At 39.5% G+C, this 18,542-nt stretch overlaps 1 protein-coding gene across 1 annotated transcript; it reads left to right on the forward strand.

Annotated features, from left to right (window-relative positions):
- Nucleotides 1-252: 252 nt before the first annotated feature.
- LOC113017181 (NLR family CARD domain-containing protein 3-like) lies at nt 253-17,250 on the forward strand. The gene is made up of 12 exons (XM_026160336.1): nt 253-297; nt 3,880-4,017; nt 4,102-4,203; nt 4,330-4,371; nt 7,413-7,491; nt 9,276-9,501; nt 9,663-11,466; nt 12,262-12,379; nt 13,675-13,739; nt 14,453-14,626; nt 15,893-15,939; nt 16,110-17,250. Exons 2-12 carry the CDS (start codon nt 3,929-3,931, stop codon nt 16,652-16,654), a joined length of 3,291 nt encoding a protein of 1,096 aa, XP_026016121.1. The 5' UTR covers nt 253-297; nt 3,880-3,928; the 3' UTR covers nt 16,655-17,250.
- The last annotated feature ends 1,292 nt before the right edge of the window (nt 17,251-18,542 follow it).

Raw genomic sequence — 18,542 nt, forward strand, 5'->3', positions numbered from 1 at the left:
GCAAAGTAAACAGTGTTTTAGAGACGATCTGTGATTAGTGTGTTCACACCTGCAGCTTCAACAAGGTTTCGTGTACTCACACGTCAGCATGCGAACTTTACTCTGACTAGATTTAGTCTGAGCAGTCAGACAACATATTTTTAAATGTTACAGCATCAACACACACAGAGCTTAGCCCCTCCCACCTGTCCTGCTTCAGGCGGAGTCCCACCTCCTTCCTGTAAGCAGCTCACCTGTGTGTCCCTGTTTAATGTCCAGGTGTGGAGCTTGTTGTTCGTGTCTCTGTGTGAAGAAACTGTAAGTTTTTTTTTGTCTCCTCCTTTAACAGTTTGACTGTTTGTTTCTGCTCTGTGATGTTTGAACCAGATGTTCAGCTCTTACTTCAGGACAAACTTTGATCACTCTTGTTTTAAGACACTGGTTATCAGTAACTCTACACTGAAACATTTGTTACTGTGAACAACAGTTTAAATGGATCTGTATGAAACTTCACATCCATTAGACAAATTAGTTTGTTGCTGAGAAGTGGACGTTCAGGTTTTACTGAATTTGTACTGGTTTTATTGTTGAAACAAGATGAAGTAAAGAAGCAGAATGTTTCAGTAAAAACATGAACAACAGAAGAAAATTCAAGAGGGATGTGACTTACATCATGCATGATGTGCAGAAAAGTATTTGGCAACTTTTCCATGTCTTTGTGTCGCTGTCGAGTTTACTTTGTACTTTCTCTTTTTGGATGAATCAGTGGATTTGAGTCTGAGTTTTCTTGTTTAGCATTTTAAGCTTTTAATCAATGATAGTTGGACAAGGTGTGGTCTCTTGCCTTTCTCTCCATTTTGACGTCCCAAGTCTTCAGATTTTTTGTAAAATGCTTTTACATTTCTTCCTTTTGAACAGTTTTCAAAGGCTCACTTGATGTTATTTGAGTCAGTTGAGTCCTTTATGTAAAGGTTAAGATCTATGTTCCATTCAATCACAATAGGAAATGCAATCAGAAGCACAAATAAACAAAAAATAAAAACTAATCAGTACTGATTATTAGTCTTTACACTGCATTCCAAATTATTATGCAAATGGTATTTTTCTCTGATTTTCCTAAATAGTGATTCAAATGACAGTCAACATAATTTTCAAATAGAATAGCCTCCCAGAGCTGCTGTTTGGATGTGAACTGCCTCCCACCTGTTTTGCTTGCTTGAATGCTCCAAAGGTTCTCAATAGAATTGAGGTTAGGGGAGAATGGGGGCCACACCATGAGTTTCTCTCCTTTTGTGCCGATAGCAGCCAATGATGCAGAGGTATTCCTTGCAGCTTGAGATGGTGCATCGTTTTGCATGAAGATGATTTTGTTGCGGACAGCACTGTTTTTCTTTTTGTACCATTGAAGAAAGTGGTCAGTCATACTTTGCAGAGGTCATTTTCACACTTTCAGGGACCCTAAAGGGGCCGATCAGCACTTTTCCCGTGATTCCGGCCCAAAGCATGACTCCACCATCTCCCTGCTGACGACGCAGCCTTGTTGGGACATCATGGCCGTCCACCAACCATCCACCACTGCATCCACCACTGCATCCATCTGGACCATCCAGGGTTGCACGGCACTCATCAGTGAAGAGGACTGTTTGAAAATTAGTCTTCATGTAGTTCTGGGGCCCAGAACTGCAACCATTTCTGCTTGTGAGCATTGGTTAGGGGTGGCCGAATAGAAGGTTTATGCACAACTGCAAGTCTCTGGAGGATCCTACAGCTTGACGTTTGCGGGGCTGCAGAGGCACCTGCAACTTAAAATATGTGTTTGCTGCTTTTTAATGGCCTTTTAGCAGCTGCTCGCTTAATCTGATGTATTTGCCCGGCAGAAACCTTCATCATTGTGATTTGATTTCAGTGATCCAAAGATCACCACCACCACAGTGTGTATGCATGTGTGTGTGTGTGTGTGTGTGTGTGTGTGTGTGTGTGTGTGTGTGTGGCCACAGAATGTGTGTCTCTTTGTGTGCGTGACTTCCAACTGTTTCTAACACCACAATTCCATCCTTGAGTTTAATTGAAAAACAACTTATTTAATCTTTATGAAACTTAAATAAACACAATTTGTATAATAATTTGGGATCCGGTGTATGTATAAAAAACTCAGCGAAATGTTCAGGTGTGAAGATCTGAACCACTTTAACAAGGACTCCTATTTGTTGATGAAAAACAGAAGCACGTATTTAAAAACAGAAAGAACAGAGAAGAATAAAGTAGTAATAACCAAGTTAATGTTCACACTCAGACCCACATGTAGCGTGACACACTCAGGCATGAGGAAGTGTACAGTTAAAAACATTCCTCTGCTAACAGCTGATAATTTTGGCATCACAGAAACTAATGGAGCTGAACTGACCTGACTGTATTTATAGATCACTGTAATATTTCATAACTTTAAGGTTTTTAAAAAAAACATTTCTCTACGTTTGTAGCTCTGGATTTATTAAATTCTATAATTGTGATGTCTGCATGTGAATTATGTTCTATAACTAAAGGCTAAACTAATAATTTTGATGGTATCATTAAATCCTCCTGGACTATCTGTCTGTCAGCTCTCTGTTGGTGTAGCTGATGTGGAAATAGTTTTGTGATGGAAGATTTCTTTATTCTATGTAGTAATATGTATTTTACATTGGTAATAATAGTATCACTTTGTCACATAGTTATATGCATGTAGGATGTTATCTCAAGTGGGCCTTATGTTTATCATACCTTCACAGTGGGGTCATTGTATGTGGGTTACAGGCATATAGGCACCGCATAAGGGAGGTGCCGGTTGGTCGTAATTCTCCTTTGGGGGGAAGGGTTCGAGGATGAGCTGAACTGGGAGGTATAGAGCTACGTGATGTGCTGAGGAGTTTCCTTTGTCCATGAGTTTGGCCGGGTCATATGTAAGGCAGCGCCCATCTTTGGAGACCATTCTGGTTTGTGACCAGAGCCCTCTCTCCACATGCAGTGTGTATAATAAACTCTGCTTCAAAAAGACGCTTACCGGGTGTTTGCAGTTTATTTAAAATTTCCTCAACAGTTACCTTTTGTAGTTTGTGATCACAGTGATAAATGCGAGCAATGTAAAACAAATTGTAAAGAATTTGTTTGCTGTCGGTTCCAGATGTGTCCAAAATGTGATCACAGAGGTTCTCTGATGAGTTAGGAATGAGACTGTGTTGGCAGATCATCTCTAATCTTCTGTGCAATAAAAAATGATTTAACATCATCGTAGCCCAGATAGCTGACTCATCTGTTAAAGCTGTTCTTGTGTTTTTGGGTTCTTGATAAACAGCTTCCTTTCTGTTTTCAGTCATTCTATATCTATTATAGTGCTGGACCGAATCATTGAGTAATTTGATTACTGTGTGCCCATGTGTTAAATGATGTAAACGTGAGCATTTCACACACATTTGCAAGTAAAACAGAGCTACAATAAAAGTGTATTTAGGAGCAACCAATTAAAAAGTCTGACCACATTAAGGCTACACTATGGGGCGCCGTTTGTAAAGGGAAACGTGCTGAAATTAACATCAACATCTTTCCACATTTAGCTCAAAACCTTACAAAAACATGTTTTTTCGAGTCATTTTTTACAACATTTAGTAAAATATTTGTAACTTTTTATGTTACATTTATATTTATGTTACTTACCACTGTACAGTGCATCACTTCAGTAGTTTAGAGGACCAAGGCATGGCAAGACCAACATCAGGAACATCGGCAACTAAAAGAAATGTTACATCTCTTGTGTTTTGTGAAAATGAGAAAAGACAAGAAAAAACAAGTCACGCTAAACTTATACAATAGCATTAATAGTATTTCAGTTGATGTGCACATGAATGATTGGTGTTTCCTCTGCAGGTGAAGGTAGAAAGTGCGTGTGAGCTGACGTGGATGTGAATTCGGCAGCATGGATCAGTGTGAGGACAGAGAGGAGGGAGTCCCTCCCTCTAAAACCACTGTGTGTGGGGAAGATGACAGCCAGACCAAAGCTCAGAGGTGAGATGACCATCTCTAACTGTCCATGACTCTTCTCCATGTCACAGCTCAGCACTCACATCACTGCTTCATCATTATTCACAGGAACCAGCCTGAACCTCCACCCAGCTGTGTGTCCTTAAAGACTGATGACTCTAATGAACGTTTCATTAATTTTAAAGTCCAGCAGGCATCTGCTGCAGAGAGGTGAGCTGTTAGTAACATGAAGTCTTTGAGAGCTGATTTAACTGCTTGATGTTGTTGGATATATGTTGTTGGCAAACAAGGCTTTAATCTGAAATGACTTTTTTTTTTCTTTTTTAATCTCATCAGGACTGGATTTTATATTCCTGACGGAAACTTGGCTTCGACCCAGTGAGTTTTCTTCCTTCTCGGAACTCCATCCCCCCGATTGTTCATTTCTCAGATCTTCCCGGATCACTGGTAGAGATGGAGGGCTAGCTTTGGTGTTTAAAAACAAATTTCGCTGTCGGCAACTGCCACCTTTTTTCTACCCCAGCTTTGAGGTGCAGTTTTTGGAACTGAACTCCACTCCCTCAGTCCTCTGAGCTGTGGTGTATCGTCCACCAAAATGCATTAAGGATTTTAATCTTGATGTTGCAGACTTACTAGGGAATCTTATGCTAGGATATGACCGTGTTTTAATTGTTGTTGAGTTTAACATCCATGTACGCTGTGAGACTAGACCACTAGTAAAGGACTTCCTTCCCCTTATGGACACTTTAATCTTACTCAGTGGGTGTGATCCAACTCACGAAATGCCACACACTTGTTCAGGTGCTGTCAAACAGCCTGGATGTTTGTATTACAGAAATCAAGGACTGTGGGATATCAGAAGAAACACAAAAATGGCAAGAAGCTGTTGCAATAGCCGGTCGCATGACAGCCACGGGAAGCCGACGGGTAAAGAGATCGGTTGTTATCGGATTACGTCGTTGAAGAGAAATTGTTCAAGCCATGTTTCCGAAGTAACAAAGATGCGACGGATGGCCTGGATTGCAGCCATTCAAAGATCAAATATAACGTCCCAGAACACTCCAGCTCACAGGTTAGTCTGCTCCAAGCATTTACACGAAGGTCAGTGTTTTTTAGTAGTTAATACGTCATTTTCATAACATAATTGGTGATATAGGTTACAAGCAAGTCTGGCGCTGAACAGAAATTGTCGCGCTATGCTCCTGTGTTTATTGTGCATAAATAGTGAATTGTCCTGACACAATATTGCGTTTCGCTTCTGTTATTATGGTACATTGACAAAAACATATACTTTTAGTCACAGGATAAAACAGGGTTTTTGTATCACTAATTGCCCAGTACAATTACAGCATACAATATTATTGTCACTGCTACATTTCTGTGATGCTACCAGAAATTATTTCCACTACTAATTAATTACCGTTGAGCTCAAAGGTCCTATTAATAAACGGTTAATGAATGTATATTTATGACGACGATTTGTGAGACTGGTAAACTTATGATATGTACGATGGTCTTTCGTTCTACTCGGTGCGTTTCAAGGTCCTGTACCCATCCGTCGGTAAACTGTACCTGGGCTTGTTGCAGTGACCGGAAGTTACTAAACTTCATGAGTGTGTGCACTCACTCCAAGAACCGTATAATTATAAATATGCATATAAATATGCTACAATGAGATAGCTGACTTCATCTAACTAGCAAATGTTGTCCAGGCTACGTTGGTGATACAGTTTTTTTTTTAATGTGTATGATATTTTTGTCATGCGATTTTAAAGCTGGTCCTACAACCGCATCCAAGAATAACATGCAGCTTATCTCAGAACTGTCGGTGAAAATTATTCTTGGAGCTAGGTTTAATTCAGATCATTTCCCAGTGATGTTTAATATCGCAGTGTGTAATGTGGAGTTGAACAGTGAGGGACCTGTGCGTCAGTTATGCATGATAAAGTCATTGACCGCTGCTCACTATTCTCTGCTTTTACTATCTGTATGATGTATGATGCCAACTGTAAATATCAACACTTCGCTGAGTTCTTTTGGTTCCTCAGAGGCATCCGATGGAAGACAAAACCCTGCTCAGTAGACCATTTAACCCTTTATTTCTCTTTCACATTACTTCTAGAATGGAGATGCGTCCTGCATGACACGTTGCCACGGATCTCAAAATGGTGCTGTGCCCCTAACAGTTTTATTCCAGACGCTCTCTCATTCTAGTCTAAACAACAGTGTCTCAGTAACCTTCCACTAGAGATGGTCCCCTCTTATCTACATTTTCCCAAGCAAGTGTGAGCAAGAGTCTGCAGCTTTCTACTCTTGCAGCACACATGGTTTCATGCCTTTATTTTTCAGGGCTGTGTCCACTTAATACTGTACTTTATAACTTTATAACACTTATTATTAATAAAAAGCATAGTATTTTTGAGGCACTGCAAATTATTTAATCCCAACACAACTTTAGTTTGGAACTAGTGGTTGAAGAGCTAGCTAACTTTTTTTATTCAACATGTTCTGGCATGTTTGATTTTCTGTTGTTGTAGTCCAGCTGAACATAACATTCTTTTATCGAGACTTCAACACATTGTTGGTCTTAAAGGAGCCGTATTAAACAGGGTTTAAATTATAACTATCAGAGAGGTCCTTTTCTGTTGCTACTGAAGAATACTCCTCTTCCTCCGCCCCTATTTGTTGCGGTGTGCCACATGGGTCTGTTTTGGGCCCAACTCCCTTCTCCTTATACATCCTGCCTTTGGGATCTATTTTCAAGAAATACAACATTGCCTTTCACTGTTATATTGATGACATCCAAATTTACTTCCCCTTGATACTGGATGTCTCTGTCCCACTGCCACCTTTCCTTAACTGTCTACATGATGTTAAAGACTGAATTTTCTCACCCTAAACGAAAATAAGACCGAAGTTATTGTTTTATGAAGTCATGCCCCTTTGGATAAGTTAATGGATACTCTTGGGCCTCTTGCTTGTTATCACTCCCACACTGTAAGAAATCTCTGAGTGTTTTTAGATAGCTCTTTTAAATTAGAGAAGCAAGCGTCCACAGTTGTGAAAAACAGTTTTTTTGTCAGTTACATGAAATTGCCAAAGCGAAGCCTTATCTTCCTCCTAAAAATCTAAAAGAAAATTATTCATGCCTTCATCACCTCTAGACTGGACTGCTGCAATTCTCTCTGTTTAGGTATTCAACACTCCATCGCTTGCATTTAGTTCAAAATACTCATGCTGTATGTCTTCTAACAGGTTTAAGAATGTATGAAAGGTTTTCTCTGAAAAGGAGAAAAACGAACTAATCTGATTGTGAGCGCATGCTGCTCATAAACCCGTATTTAGCATTAATGGTGCAATCAAAGATGTGGTGGATCGGCATCCTGTACTTGGACTAATTCTTCATGATTTTTCCACAGAGTGGGCCAGAACAGCTCAGAGTTTCCCTGTGGTCAGTCTGCCCAGCAGCATGAAACACACCTGGACTCCATATTTATGGTCTGCACATGTTCAACAACTACTTTACTACTAAACAAAACATCTACATAATAATAATAATACTTATTATTATTATTATTGTTGTTGTTGTTGTTGTTGTTGTTGTTGTTATTATTATTATTATTATTATTATTATTGATGCAAATACAATGAATGAAAGTATAATGTATTGTCGAGAATGACACCCAGACTCTTAACCCGTGAGGAGGGGGAGACAGAGGAACAGTCACTGACTAAGGCCAAAAGTTGTTTTGGATCGTGTTGATTTTATACTAATGAGGAGAACCTTAGTTTTGTCGCTATTTATTTTGAATAAATCTGAAGACAACCAGGATTTTGTTTTCGATATATAGTCAGTGAGTGAGGAGGGAGGCAAGGTAGATTTGTTGTTAAGCCGGATGTCATTTGTGTGTCAGTGGAAATTGTTGTTGTATTTATGAAAGATAGTACATGGAGAAGAAATGAATGATAAAATACCTCCAGTACTCCAGCTTCCTCCCACCGTCCAAAGACATGCAGATTGTCATTATGCAAATGTACTATTTATAAGATTGGGGAAACCTGCAGTCAGCTGAGACTGAAGAAGTCACTTGGATGAGTGACAAAATGTTTCTCCCACAAAACGCTACGTCCAGATGAACAGAATCAACTTTTGGAGACTGGATGATGTTGTTAAGCAATGAAAAGAGTGACTTGGTGTTACCTTCATTAGAAGAGATAATATGACAATAGTAACTGGGCAAGTTTGAGCGATGCTGTCCTTATAATGTCGTTTATGATTTTTATACAAGTCCAGTTCTTTTGTAGAGCCTCTAAAGTTTGTGACAGTAATAGTCAAAGTTCAGGTGTAAACTCAGGGGGTAGAGAAAGAGGAGAAAACAGATCTTTTCTTTTTTCATGGAGTTCAGTGTTGTAGAGTGAAATCAGTTCTTCAATGGTAAATAAACTCTGAATGTCTATGAAAGAGTCAATGCTACTGGAGGGAGAATTATTAATAGAGAATTGTTAATAAAGAGAGTTTCATAGGTAAGCGGGGTTACACCAGAACAGCAAATCAGGTTTCAAATGTTTCCTTTAGACTGAGTAGCAACACCAATATGCTGCTGAAATCCAAACTCTCAAGGTAAGATACAAAATCTCTGATGAGAGAGTTATTAATACTGCGATAGATGTGAGGCAGGCAGCAAAATCATTTGGGAACTGATTGTTGAGTTTAGGGAAATGGTAGACAGTTGAAATAATGCTAGGAGTAGGAACAGACATTTAACACACAGTAGATTCAAAAGAACTGACACAGGAGCAGAGACTAGTATGACTTTTCACCTCTCATGATAGATGAGCCAGTACTAGTCCCCGGCCAGTACTACAGGATTGAAAGATGTTAACAAACCCAGGAGGAGTGGATTAATTCAACTGAGACAAGTCATTGGGCATTGCTAAGTCTCAGTTGACCAGAGAAAGTCTAGCTTACAGTTGGTAAAGAGATCATAGAAGATATGTCCCTTGCTCTTAAGTGAGTGGGTGTTAGGTAGATGGAAGTTGAGAGTGATGGTATCATATTTAGCAGCAAAAAAAAAGAGGTGCATCATCCTACTGAGAACAACTGAACAGTCAATTAAGACGTGACACAAATGTATAAAGTTACCAATGAGAAAGTCCAGTCATCTGTTCACAGTCATCTCCATGCTGCTCTTTGTTCGACCAGTGGATTGTCCAACATGGATCTGATGTTTGGCTGCATGATTTCAGTCTGACTGGGTCATTCATAAAGTATTCTGTTCCAGCTGCTGGAGGACAATATCATCCTTTTTGTAAAGAATGAGCTGAAGAAGATCCAGAAGGTTCTGAGTCCAGATTACCCAGAATGCGTAGAGAATAAGATTGTGAATGAGGAGGTTTTGAAGGGTGAGGATGATGAGCAGCAGAGCAGCAGAGAAGCATTTGTGAAGATCACATTGCACTTCCTAAGGAAACTGAAGCAGGAGGAGCTGGCTGACCGTCTGCAGAGCAGTAAGACAATTTCTCTAGATATTTAAGCTGCTGGATGAATGGAATTAGTAATGTCTCATTAATGTTAACAAAAATATTACACATGCATATTTTAGGGGGCACAAATAGTCATATGCATTTCATTTCATTGTTTTCTGTTTTGTTTTTTTTATTGTTTTCAGAACATGTTGCAGCAATTTGTAAGTGTAAACTTAAAACGAAGTTGAAGAAGAAGTTCCAGTGTGTGTTTGAGGGGATCGCTAAAGAAGGAAACCCAACCCTTCTGAATCAGATCTACACAGAGCTCTACATCACAGAGGGAGGAACTGCAGAGGTCAATGATGAACATGAGGTCAGAAAGACTGAAACAGCATCCTGGAAACCAGATAGACCAGAAACAACAATCAGACAAGAAGACATCTTTAAAGCCTCACCTGGAAGAGATGAACCAATCAGAACAGTGCTGACAAAGGGAGTGGCTGGCATTGGGAAAACAGTCTTAACAAAGAAATACACCCTCGACTGGGCTGAAGACAAAGCCGACCAGGACATCCAGTTCATATTTCCATTCCCTTTCAGGGAAATGAATATACTAAAAGAGAAAAAGTTCAGCCTGGTGGAACTTGTTCATCACTTCTTTACTGAAACCAAAGAAGCAGGAATCTGCAGCTTTGAAGACTTCCAGGTTGTGTTCATTTTTGATGGTCTAGATGAGTGTCAACTTCCTCTGGACTTCCACAAAACTGAAATCCTAACTGACCCTAGAAAGTCCACCTCAGTGGATGTGCTACTGACCAACCTCATCAGGGGGAAACTGCTTCCCTCTGCTCACCTCTGGATAACCACACGGCCTGCAGCAGCCAGTCAGATCCCTCCTGACTGTGTTGACATGGTGACAGAGGTCAGAGGGTTCACTGACCCACAGAAGGAGGAGTACTTCATGAAGAGATTCAGAGATAAGGAGCAGGCCAGCAGGATCATCTCCCACATCAAGACTTCACGAAGCCTCCACATCATGTGCCACATCCCAGTCTTCTGCTGGATCACAGCTACAGTTCTGGAGGATGTGCTGAAAACCAGAGAGGGAGGACAGCTACCCAAGACCCTGACTGAGATGTACATCCACTTCCTGGTGGTTCAGGCCAAAGTGACGAAGGTCAAGTATGATGGAGGAGCTGAGACAGATCCACACTGGAGTCCAGAGAGCAGGAAGATGATTAAGTCTCTGGGAAAACTGTCTTTTGATCAGCTGCAGAAAGGAAACCTGATCTTCTATGAATCAGACCTGACAGAGTGTGACATCGATATCAGAGCAGCCTCAGTGTACTCAGGAGTGTTCACACAGATCTTTAAAGAGAAGAGAGGACTGTACCAGGACAAGGTGTTCTGCTTCATCCATCTGAGTGTTCAGGAGTTTCTGGCTGCTCTTCATGTCCATCTGACCTTCATCAACTCTGGAGTCAATCTGCTGGAAAAACAACAACCAACCTCCCAGAAGTCTTTCTTTTTTAAAAAGAAAAGTAGTATAAAGTATCTCCACCAGAGTGCTGTGAACAAGGCCTTACAGAGCCCAAATGGACACCTGGACTTGTTCCTCCGTTTCCTTCTGGGTCTTTCATTGCAGACCAATCAGGCTCTCCTACGAGGTCTGCTGACACAGACAGGAAGTATCTCACAGACCAGTCACGAAACAGTCGAGTACATCAAGAAGAAGCTCAGTGAGAATCTGTCCGCAGAGAAAAGCATCAATCTGTTCCACTGTCTGAATGAACTGAACGATTATTCGCTAGTGAAGGAGATCCAACAGTTCCTGAGTTCAGGAAGTCTCTCCACAGATAAACTGTCTCCTGCTCAGTGGTCAGCTATGGTCTTCATCTTACTGTCATCAGAAAAAGATCTGGATGTGTTTGACCTGAAGAAATACTCTGTTTCAGAGGAGGCTTTTCTGAGGCTGCTGCCAGTGGTCAAAACTTCCAACAAAGCTCTGTAAGTGAATATATACTCATCACTATATTTAAAAATGGTTGATTTCACAAATGATTGAAAATAGAACAGTCATATATTAAATGATTTCCTGTTTGCTTCCCTCATAGATCAGGTCAACCGATATCTCTAAATTACTTTTTTAAAATTGAAAGAAACTCCTAGGTTTTTTTGTAGTTCTGTGATTTTGTAATAATCCAAAGTTTTCAAGACTGTATGCATTTCTGTTAATGTATAATGTAAAATTACGTTTTATTCTGACACAGTATTGTTAGATTATATCTTAACATTGAGATAGCACAAATTTTTACGACAACCCACATTTAGCACCCCCCCCCCCCCCCCCCAAAAAAACCCCAAAAACAAAACAAAAGAAAGATGAACATGGGACCCTTTTCTGAATTACAATTAATCCAATTTCTGCCCCACCGTCCTACCTAAAAATATAAACAACATTTCCAAAATGTACAGAAGCCAGTTACAATGCAAGTGGATGATTTATTTTGTTTTTTTGTTGGTTTGTTTAAATTGTGTGTGTTTGTGTGTGTGTAAGAGAGAGAGAGAGAGAGATTTTTACTTTTTGAACATAGACATAAGATAATTGTTGTTGAGTCCTTAGCGGTCAGGGAGCATTGAACTGTTTGACGCCTCAAAGAAGAAAAGAAATTAAGAAAAAATTACAAAAATAATTTTGACATTGTTGATCAAGACTGCTTAAAAAATTGCTAAATCTAATAATACTTCAGTGTACTGTCATTGCACTACAACAGTGTTTTCAGTTTATCTTTTATTTTTCAGACTGAGTGGCTGTAACCTCTCAAAGAAAAGCTGTGAAGCTCTTTCCTCAATTCTCAACTCCCAGTCCTCTAGTCTGAAAGAGTTGGACCTAAGTAACAACGACCTGCAGGATTCAAGAGTGAAGTTTCCATACTCTAAACTGACAACTCTCCGGTCAGATCAATATATATTCTGTTTTCTTATCAGTTAACCCTCCTATTCTCCTCAAATATTACTATCACGTTTTACCATGGGGGTTATTTACCTCTACAAAATGGTTTACATACAATTGTTGACCAATTGTTTGCGTCAGGCACTTTGTTTATTTATTGAATACATTAGTATTCTCTTGATAATAAAATTCTAGTGCCACCATCAAGCCATGAAGTCAAACTTTTAATTTAGAATAAATGTATCTTGAAAAGTTTGAATTGAGAACTTTTCAAAATTACTGCCAACATTAATAACCACAAGTAGATGAACCCTGTTGGTCTTTGGTGATGACATGACCTTTTCTCTAGCTCCACCATCAGGTCAAATGTTTAATTCTAGATCTGTTTCTTTCTCGTGGTGTTTACATCCATGCCCTTTAGAATGAATCTTGTTAATTTTTGCTCTAGCACCATGACATCACTTTCAATCACCCCTCCTCTTTTCTTATACAGGCCTGGGACTGGCAATGGTAGAGTTGAAGGTTTTTTTTTTATTAATTTGTTATGTTTTGTTTGTTTTTGCTGTTTGTTTGGAGGGGGTGGTACATATTTCATGTGAAATTCAACCAGAAAACAGAAAATAATACGAACATAGTCAGAACATGGAACAGTTCTTGTCCAACAGCCAAATTTTTTCTCTGCACTACTGTACACAGGATGTGAAGAGAGTGTGTGCATGCTCCTTGCAGACATATTTCTTGCATTGTGCCCAGGTCATGCTAGTCTTAGAATCATTCCTGGTGGGACAGCCCTGGCACCTGCCATGTTTCCTGCCCGTGGTTTGTAGTATTCAAAAGTAGAATGGGAGGGAGAGCCTTCAGTTTTGAATCCCCTCTTCTATGGAACCAGCTTCTATTTTGGATTTGGGAGACAGACACTATCTCTACTTTTGAAATTAGGCTTCAAACTTTCCTTTTTGCTAAATCATATAGTTAGGGCTAGATCAGGTGACCCTGAATTTTTTATCTTGTCTTTCTTATCTCAGGGCGGTCATATGATTGTTGGGTTTTTCTCTGTATGTATTATTGTAGGGTCTACCTTACAACATAAAGCACCTTGAGGTGACTGTGACTTATATCAGTGTTCTTTGTGTTCTTGTGTATAAATCTGCAGACTGAGTCACTGTAACCTTGCAGAGACAGCCTGTGAAGCTCTGTCCTCAGTTCTTAGCATGCGGTTCTCTAGTTTGAGAGAGCTGGACCTGAGTAACAACAACGTGAAGGATTTGGGATTGAAGCTTCTGTCTGATGGTCTGGAGAGTCCATACTGCAAACTTGAAACTCTCAGGTCAGATCAAGATGTGCTCTGCTCTTTTTTTTTCTTTTGCATTTTGTTTGTATAACTTAATAAAAATAAGAAGATTTTTTGCCCTAGTTTTATAATCGTGAAAATTTTAATTTAGTTTTATTTACACAGTCCCAAACAATATTTAATCCTTAAATGATCCTGGATGCATTTTGTTCCATTTAATGTTTTTTTGTTTGTTTAATTTATTATGCTATTTTACCTGTGCTCAGTGAATATAGCTCACATTTCCTTCCACTGCCCAACTCGGTTGACATTGGTAGCGCCCCATATACGTTATGGACTATGTGAGGAGAGCCCTGCTTTTCCCGCCTGAGTTACCTGAATCTTTTTACTGAAGCATTTACTGAACCTTATCAGTCAGTCTTATCTAATCTGACACAGGACTCATGGGCTGTTTGTCCTCACTCGCACCAACATCACCTACATGTTAAAGCAGATGGTTAAACCTCCCTGAGCAAGATTTTGTTGGCGGTCTCTTCCTAGTTGTAAAACGTTTTTCCTCCTTCCTGTGACCAATTGCTGCTGACAGGGGACCATCTGAGAGTTGTGGTTCTTTCTCTTATATTGTAGTGTTATCTCTGCTATAAAAAGTTAAGACATTTTTATAAATGTAGGTAAATTAAATTGAGGGGATGGAGCTCACTTTCTCTGGGAAGAAAATAAAACACTTCTTTTTTGGTATGTACCTGCAGTCTGTCAGGCTGTTTGATCACAGTGGACGGATGTGCTTCTCTGGAATCTGCCCTGAGTTCTTCCCACTCCTACTTGAGAAAGTTGGACCTGAGCTACAATCATCCAGGAGACTTGGGAATGAAGCTGTTGGTGCCTGAACAGAAGAATCCATCCTGGAAACTGGAAACTCTCAGGTATGGAGAAAAGGTCTGGTACTGGAGGAAGACATTAAAACCATTGTTTTTCTTGTGGCATTACTGTAAAGTGTAGAAGTAAATTTAAATCTAATTTGATATACAAAGAGGTGTTTACAAAGGTTATAAAGCTAGTTATGTAGCTATTTGGTGGTTACGTGTTTTGATATTTACATGTTTACATGTTTGAATGTTTAGACATACATGTTCAAAGCAGTAATAAGTATGTGTTATATCTACCTGGTTGTTTTCCCTGTTTTGATCTGAGTATAAGATTTCCTGGCTTCTGAGAGGCCAGTGAAGTATTCATGAGGGCGGCACACAGGAAGTGTGGGTTGTTGTTGCGGTGTGCTGAGAGTAAAGTGGCTGCTAAAAAGTTATCCGTCTCCATCTTGCTGTTCCTAATTATTCAGAGAGATTCCAAACCATCTAGTGAACCCTCACGTTACATTACCAATAAGTTTGATGTGTCACATGACCCTCTTCCTATTGAAAAAACAAAAGTTGCATCCAAGATGGCCGACTTCTAAATGGCCACCATGGTCACCACCCACTTGAGAAGTTTGCCCCCTCACAGATAATAATGTACCACAAACAGGACTTTAATATCACCAACCATTCCCATGTTAATACGGTGTATCCATATAAATGGCCCACCCTGTACAATTCACGACTACGTTAAGTCATTCACTAGTGTCTTTGCAGTTGTTTTGGGATCTTTGGACATATCTATAACTATATGTCTTCCCACAGTCTTTACATTTTTCACTTTGTTCCCCTGCCTGGCTTGTTCCATATAATAATAATAATAATAATAATACTAATAATAATAATAATAATAATAATACTAATAATAATAATAATAATGGATTAGATTTATATAGCACTTTTCAAGGCACCCAAAGCGCTTTACAATGCCACTATTCATTCACTCACTGGTGGAGGCTCTCTTTAAATATGCCCCGTATGCTCTCTTTAAATTTCTTAATACTTATGCTTGGGACTTGGAAACACTGGTGATTGTGTATATGGACCTTCTGCTTGGTGAGAATCAACAACTCTCTTTGTTTTGTTTTGTTTTGTTTTGTTTTGTTTGGGGGAGGGGAGTGGCATTTGAAAGATACTGGTTCACAGATAGCCACATATTTCTGAAAATGTTGGACTGTTCCTTTATCACTGTCTAGCAGTATCAGTGTATGATGATGTAATGTCCTCGTGTGCATGCTGAAAGAGACTGTGCTGGTCTGATTCCCCTCCTCCTTTCAGGGTGGAGCCTGCTGGTGTCCGATGGTTGAGACCAGGTCTGAGGAAGTGTAAGTGCGTTTTTAATGTGATTCATGAAAACAAAGCAGCACACATTCAACCATCTTCAAACTGTCACATCACTCATTCACCTCTCTGATGTCAGAAGTCATCATAGTGTCAATCAATCAACAGATGATAACAATAACTGCAACTGGATTGTGTTTGTTCTCTCCATCAGATTCCTGTCAACTCACAATAGATACAAACACAGTACACACAAACCTCAAACTGTCTGACAACAAAAGAAAGGTGACACATGTGGAGGAGGTTCATTTATATCCTGATCATCCAGACAGATTTGATGTTCATCCTCAGCTGCTGTGTAGAAATGGCCTGACTGGCCGCTGTTACTGGGAGGTTGAGTGGAAAGGAGATGTTGACATATCAGTGACTTATAGAAAAATCCGAAGGAAAAGTGGCAGTGATAACTGTTCATTTGGGTGGAATGATCAATCCTGGAGTCTCAGCTGCTCCGATGATGGTTACTCTGTCTGTCACAATAACAGAGAAACATCCATATCATCCTCCTCCTTCTCCTCCTCCTCAGTCTCTAACAGAGTAGCAGTGTATGTGGACTGTCCTGCTGGCACTCTGTCCTTCTACAGAGTCTCCTCAGACACCCTGATCCACCTCCATACCTTCAACACCACATTCACAGAACCTCTTTGTCCTGGATTTAGAGTGTGGTTTCCTGGTTCCTCAGTGTTTGTTTGCAGAGAATAATCTAAAGCGTGTACTCGTGCCTCTTTAGAGAAACACTTTGACTGTTGAACAGATAGTCTGTACATGTCTGTCTGTTTCACTCAGAAACACGTTTTCAGATTCATGGATAAAGATGGAAGCTTTGATTATTCCAGGATCCACATGTTTTTCTGTTGTTTTTCTTTTTCCACTCAAAGCTTCACACTGAATATCAGTATGTTGTGTTTCTCTGAAGCTCAGTTCACAACCAGCTCCTCTGCATTTTCAACAAATCATATCAAAACATATCAAAACATATCAAAAATGAATTCAGTTTAAGGTAGAATGTTATTTTATATTTCTTAGATATTAAATATGAAATGGTAACTCACGTGAGCCACCTTAAAATCACTATAGTCTGTGATAGGAACTGATGTCATTAGCAAACAGGATGTTAGCCAGTGAATTTGAGGAGACGGGCTGTGCTCAGCTAGTTAAATCCAGCAACATCCACTTACATCTTATGCCTTTTGTGGCTGCCGTCATCAGCGGTTATGCAGTTTTAAGGTAATTTCATGGTTTTAAGTTATAATAAATACATTAAGAATACTTTATTTTTAATAAATCAGATTGTAATGTACAGTGGTCCTTTGTTTATTGTGGGTGTTATGTTCTAAAAATAACCCGCAATAGTTGAAGTCTGCAAAGTAGCCAACTTTATTTTTTACAATTATTATAGATGTTTTAAGGCTGTAAAACCCGTCACTACACACTTTATTCACTTTTCTCACACAGGCATGAACATTTTCACTTTTCTCTCTTGTTTAGACACTCTCAAAGTTCAAACCTTTGTAGAAAAATAAGTCCAGTATTATAAAATGAAACCAAAAATCAAACCCTCTTTTCTGGTCCAGAACATGGGAATAGAGCACCTGCGAGAGAATTCAACATCAATTAATCATTAATAAATCATTGAATCAGAAGTTCAAGATTTTGTGCGATAGCTATCTTCCGCAGGTGCCTTTGATGGTGCAAAACATGTTGGGGAGAAAAGTACAGAAATTTAGACTTACACTGCAAGCTATCAATGTAGCGATTCTGTACTGTACAGGAGAGACGGCATGGAGGAGATTGACAATGGTCTACAGCTGATCAGGACACAGAACACAATGCGTTGTAAAAAACAAACAAACATTTTACGCTAGGTGACAAATCGTCAACATATTATGTTTTCGGGCACCCAACACGTTCCTACATGATGACATTGGAAACTGAGGACATATGAGAACCGTTTGGAGTCAATCTACACATGCGTCAGGATGTTACGCCTCAGGAGTGAGAATGGGCTCAAAATTGCACACAAAAAAATCCGCAAAACAGCAAGGCCGCAGAAGTTGAACCACGTTATAGCAAGGGACCACTGTATACATTGTTGGGTTTATATTTAAAGGATGTTTCCAGGGTGAAACCAATGTTCAGTCTGTTGTTTGGGGTTGACAATATTTTCAGTTACACGCCACTCTCGGTATATTTTAGGAGGATATGCTGACTTGTAATAAAAAGTAGTTAATATATTTTCATCGTTTTATCTGTACATGGTGAATATGTAAAAGTGATTATGCCTTGTACTGAATGGTGCAGTTTCACCTTCCCCTGTGTCAATAAACCTGTGAACAGATGGAATCGTGTCATCAGAGTCTTAATGTAAGGAAGGAGTTTAGCTGACTGCCAAATCATAGCAGAGCCAGTAGAGAATCCAAATGTTTGATTTCTCTTTCTTGTGATTTTTTTTTTTTTTTACCAACCTCTCCAAGTATGCTCATTGGTTCTGAAATAGGAAAAGACAGAAGCTCTTAAAATGAGAGCAAATGCAGATTTGCATGGTTTTTTCTTTTATTTTCTCTCTAACCCCTTAAAACAGAATGCCTTA

Source organism: Astatotilapia calliptera, unplaced genomic scaffold (assembly GCF_900246225.1).
Source record: "Astatotilapia calliptera unplaced genomic scaffold, fAstCal1.2 U_scaffold_1, whole genome shotgun sequence".
Lineage (NCBI taxonomy): Eukaryota > Metazoa > Chordata > Actinopteri > Cichliformes > Cichlidae > Astatotilapia > Astatotilapia calliptera.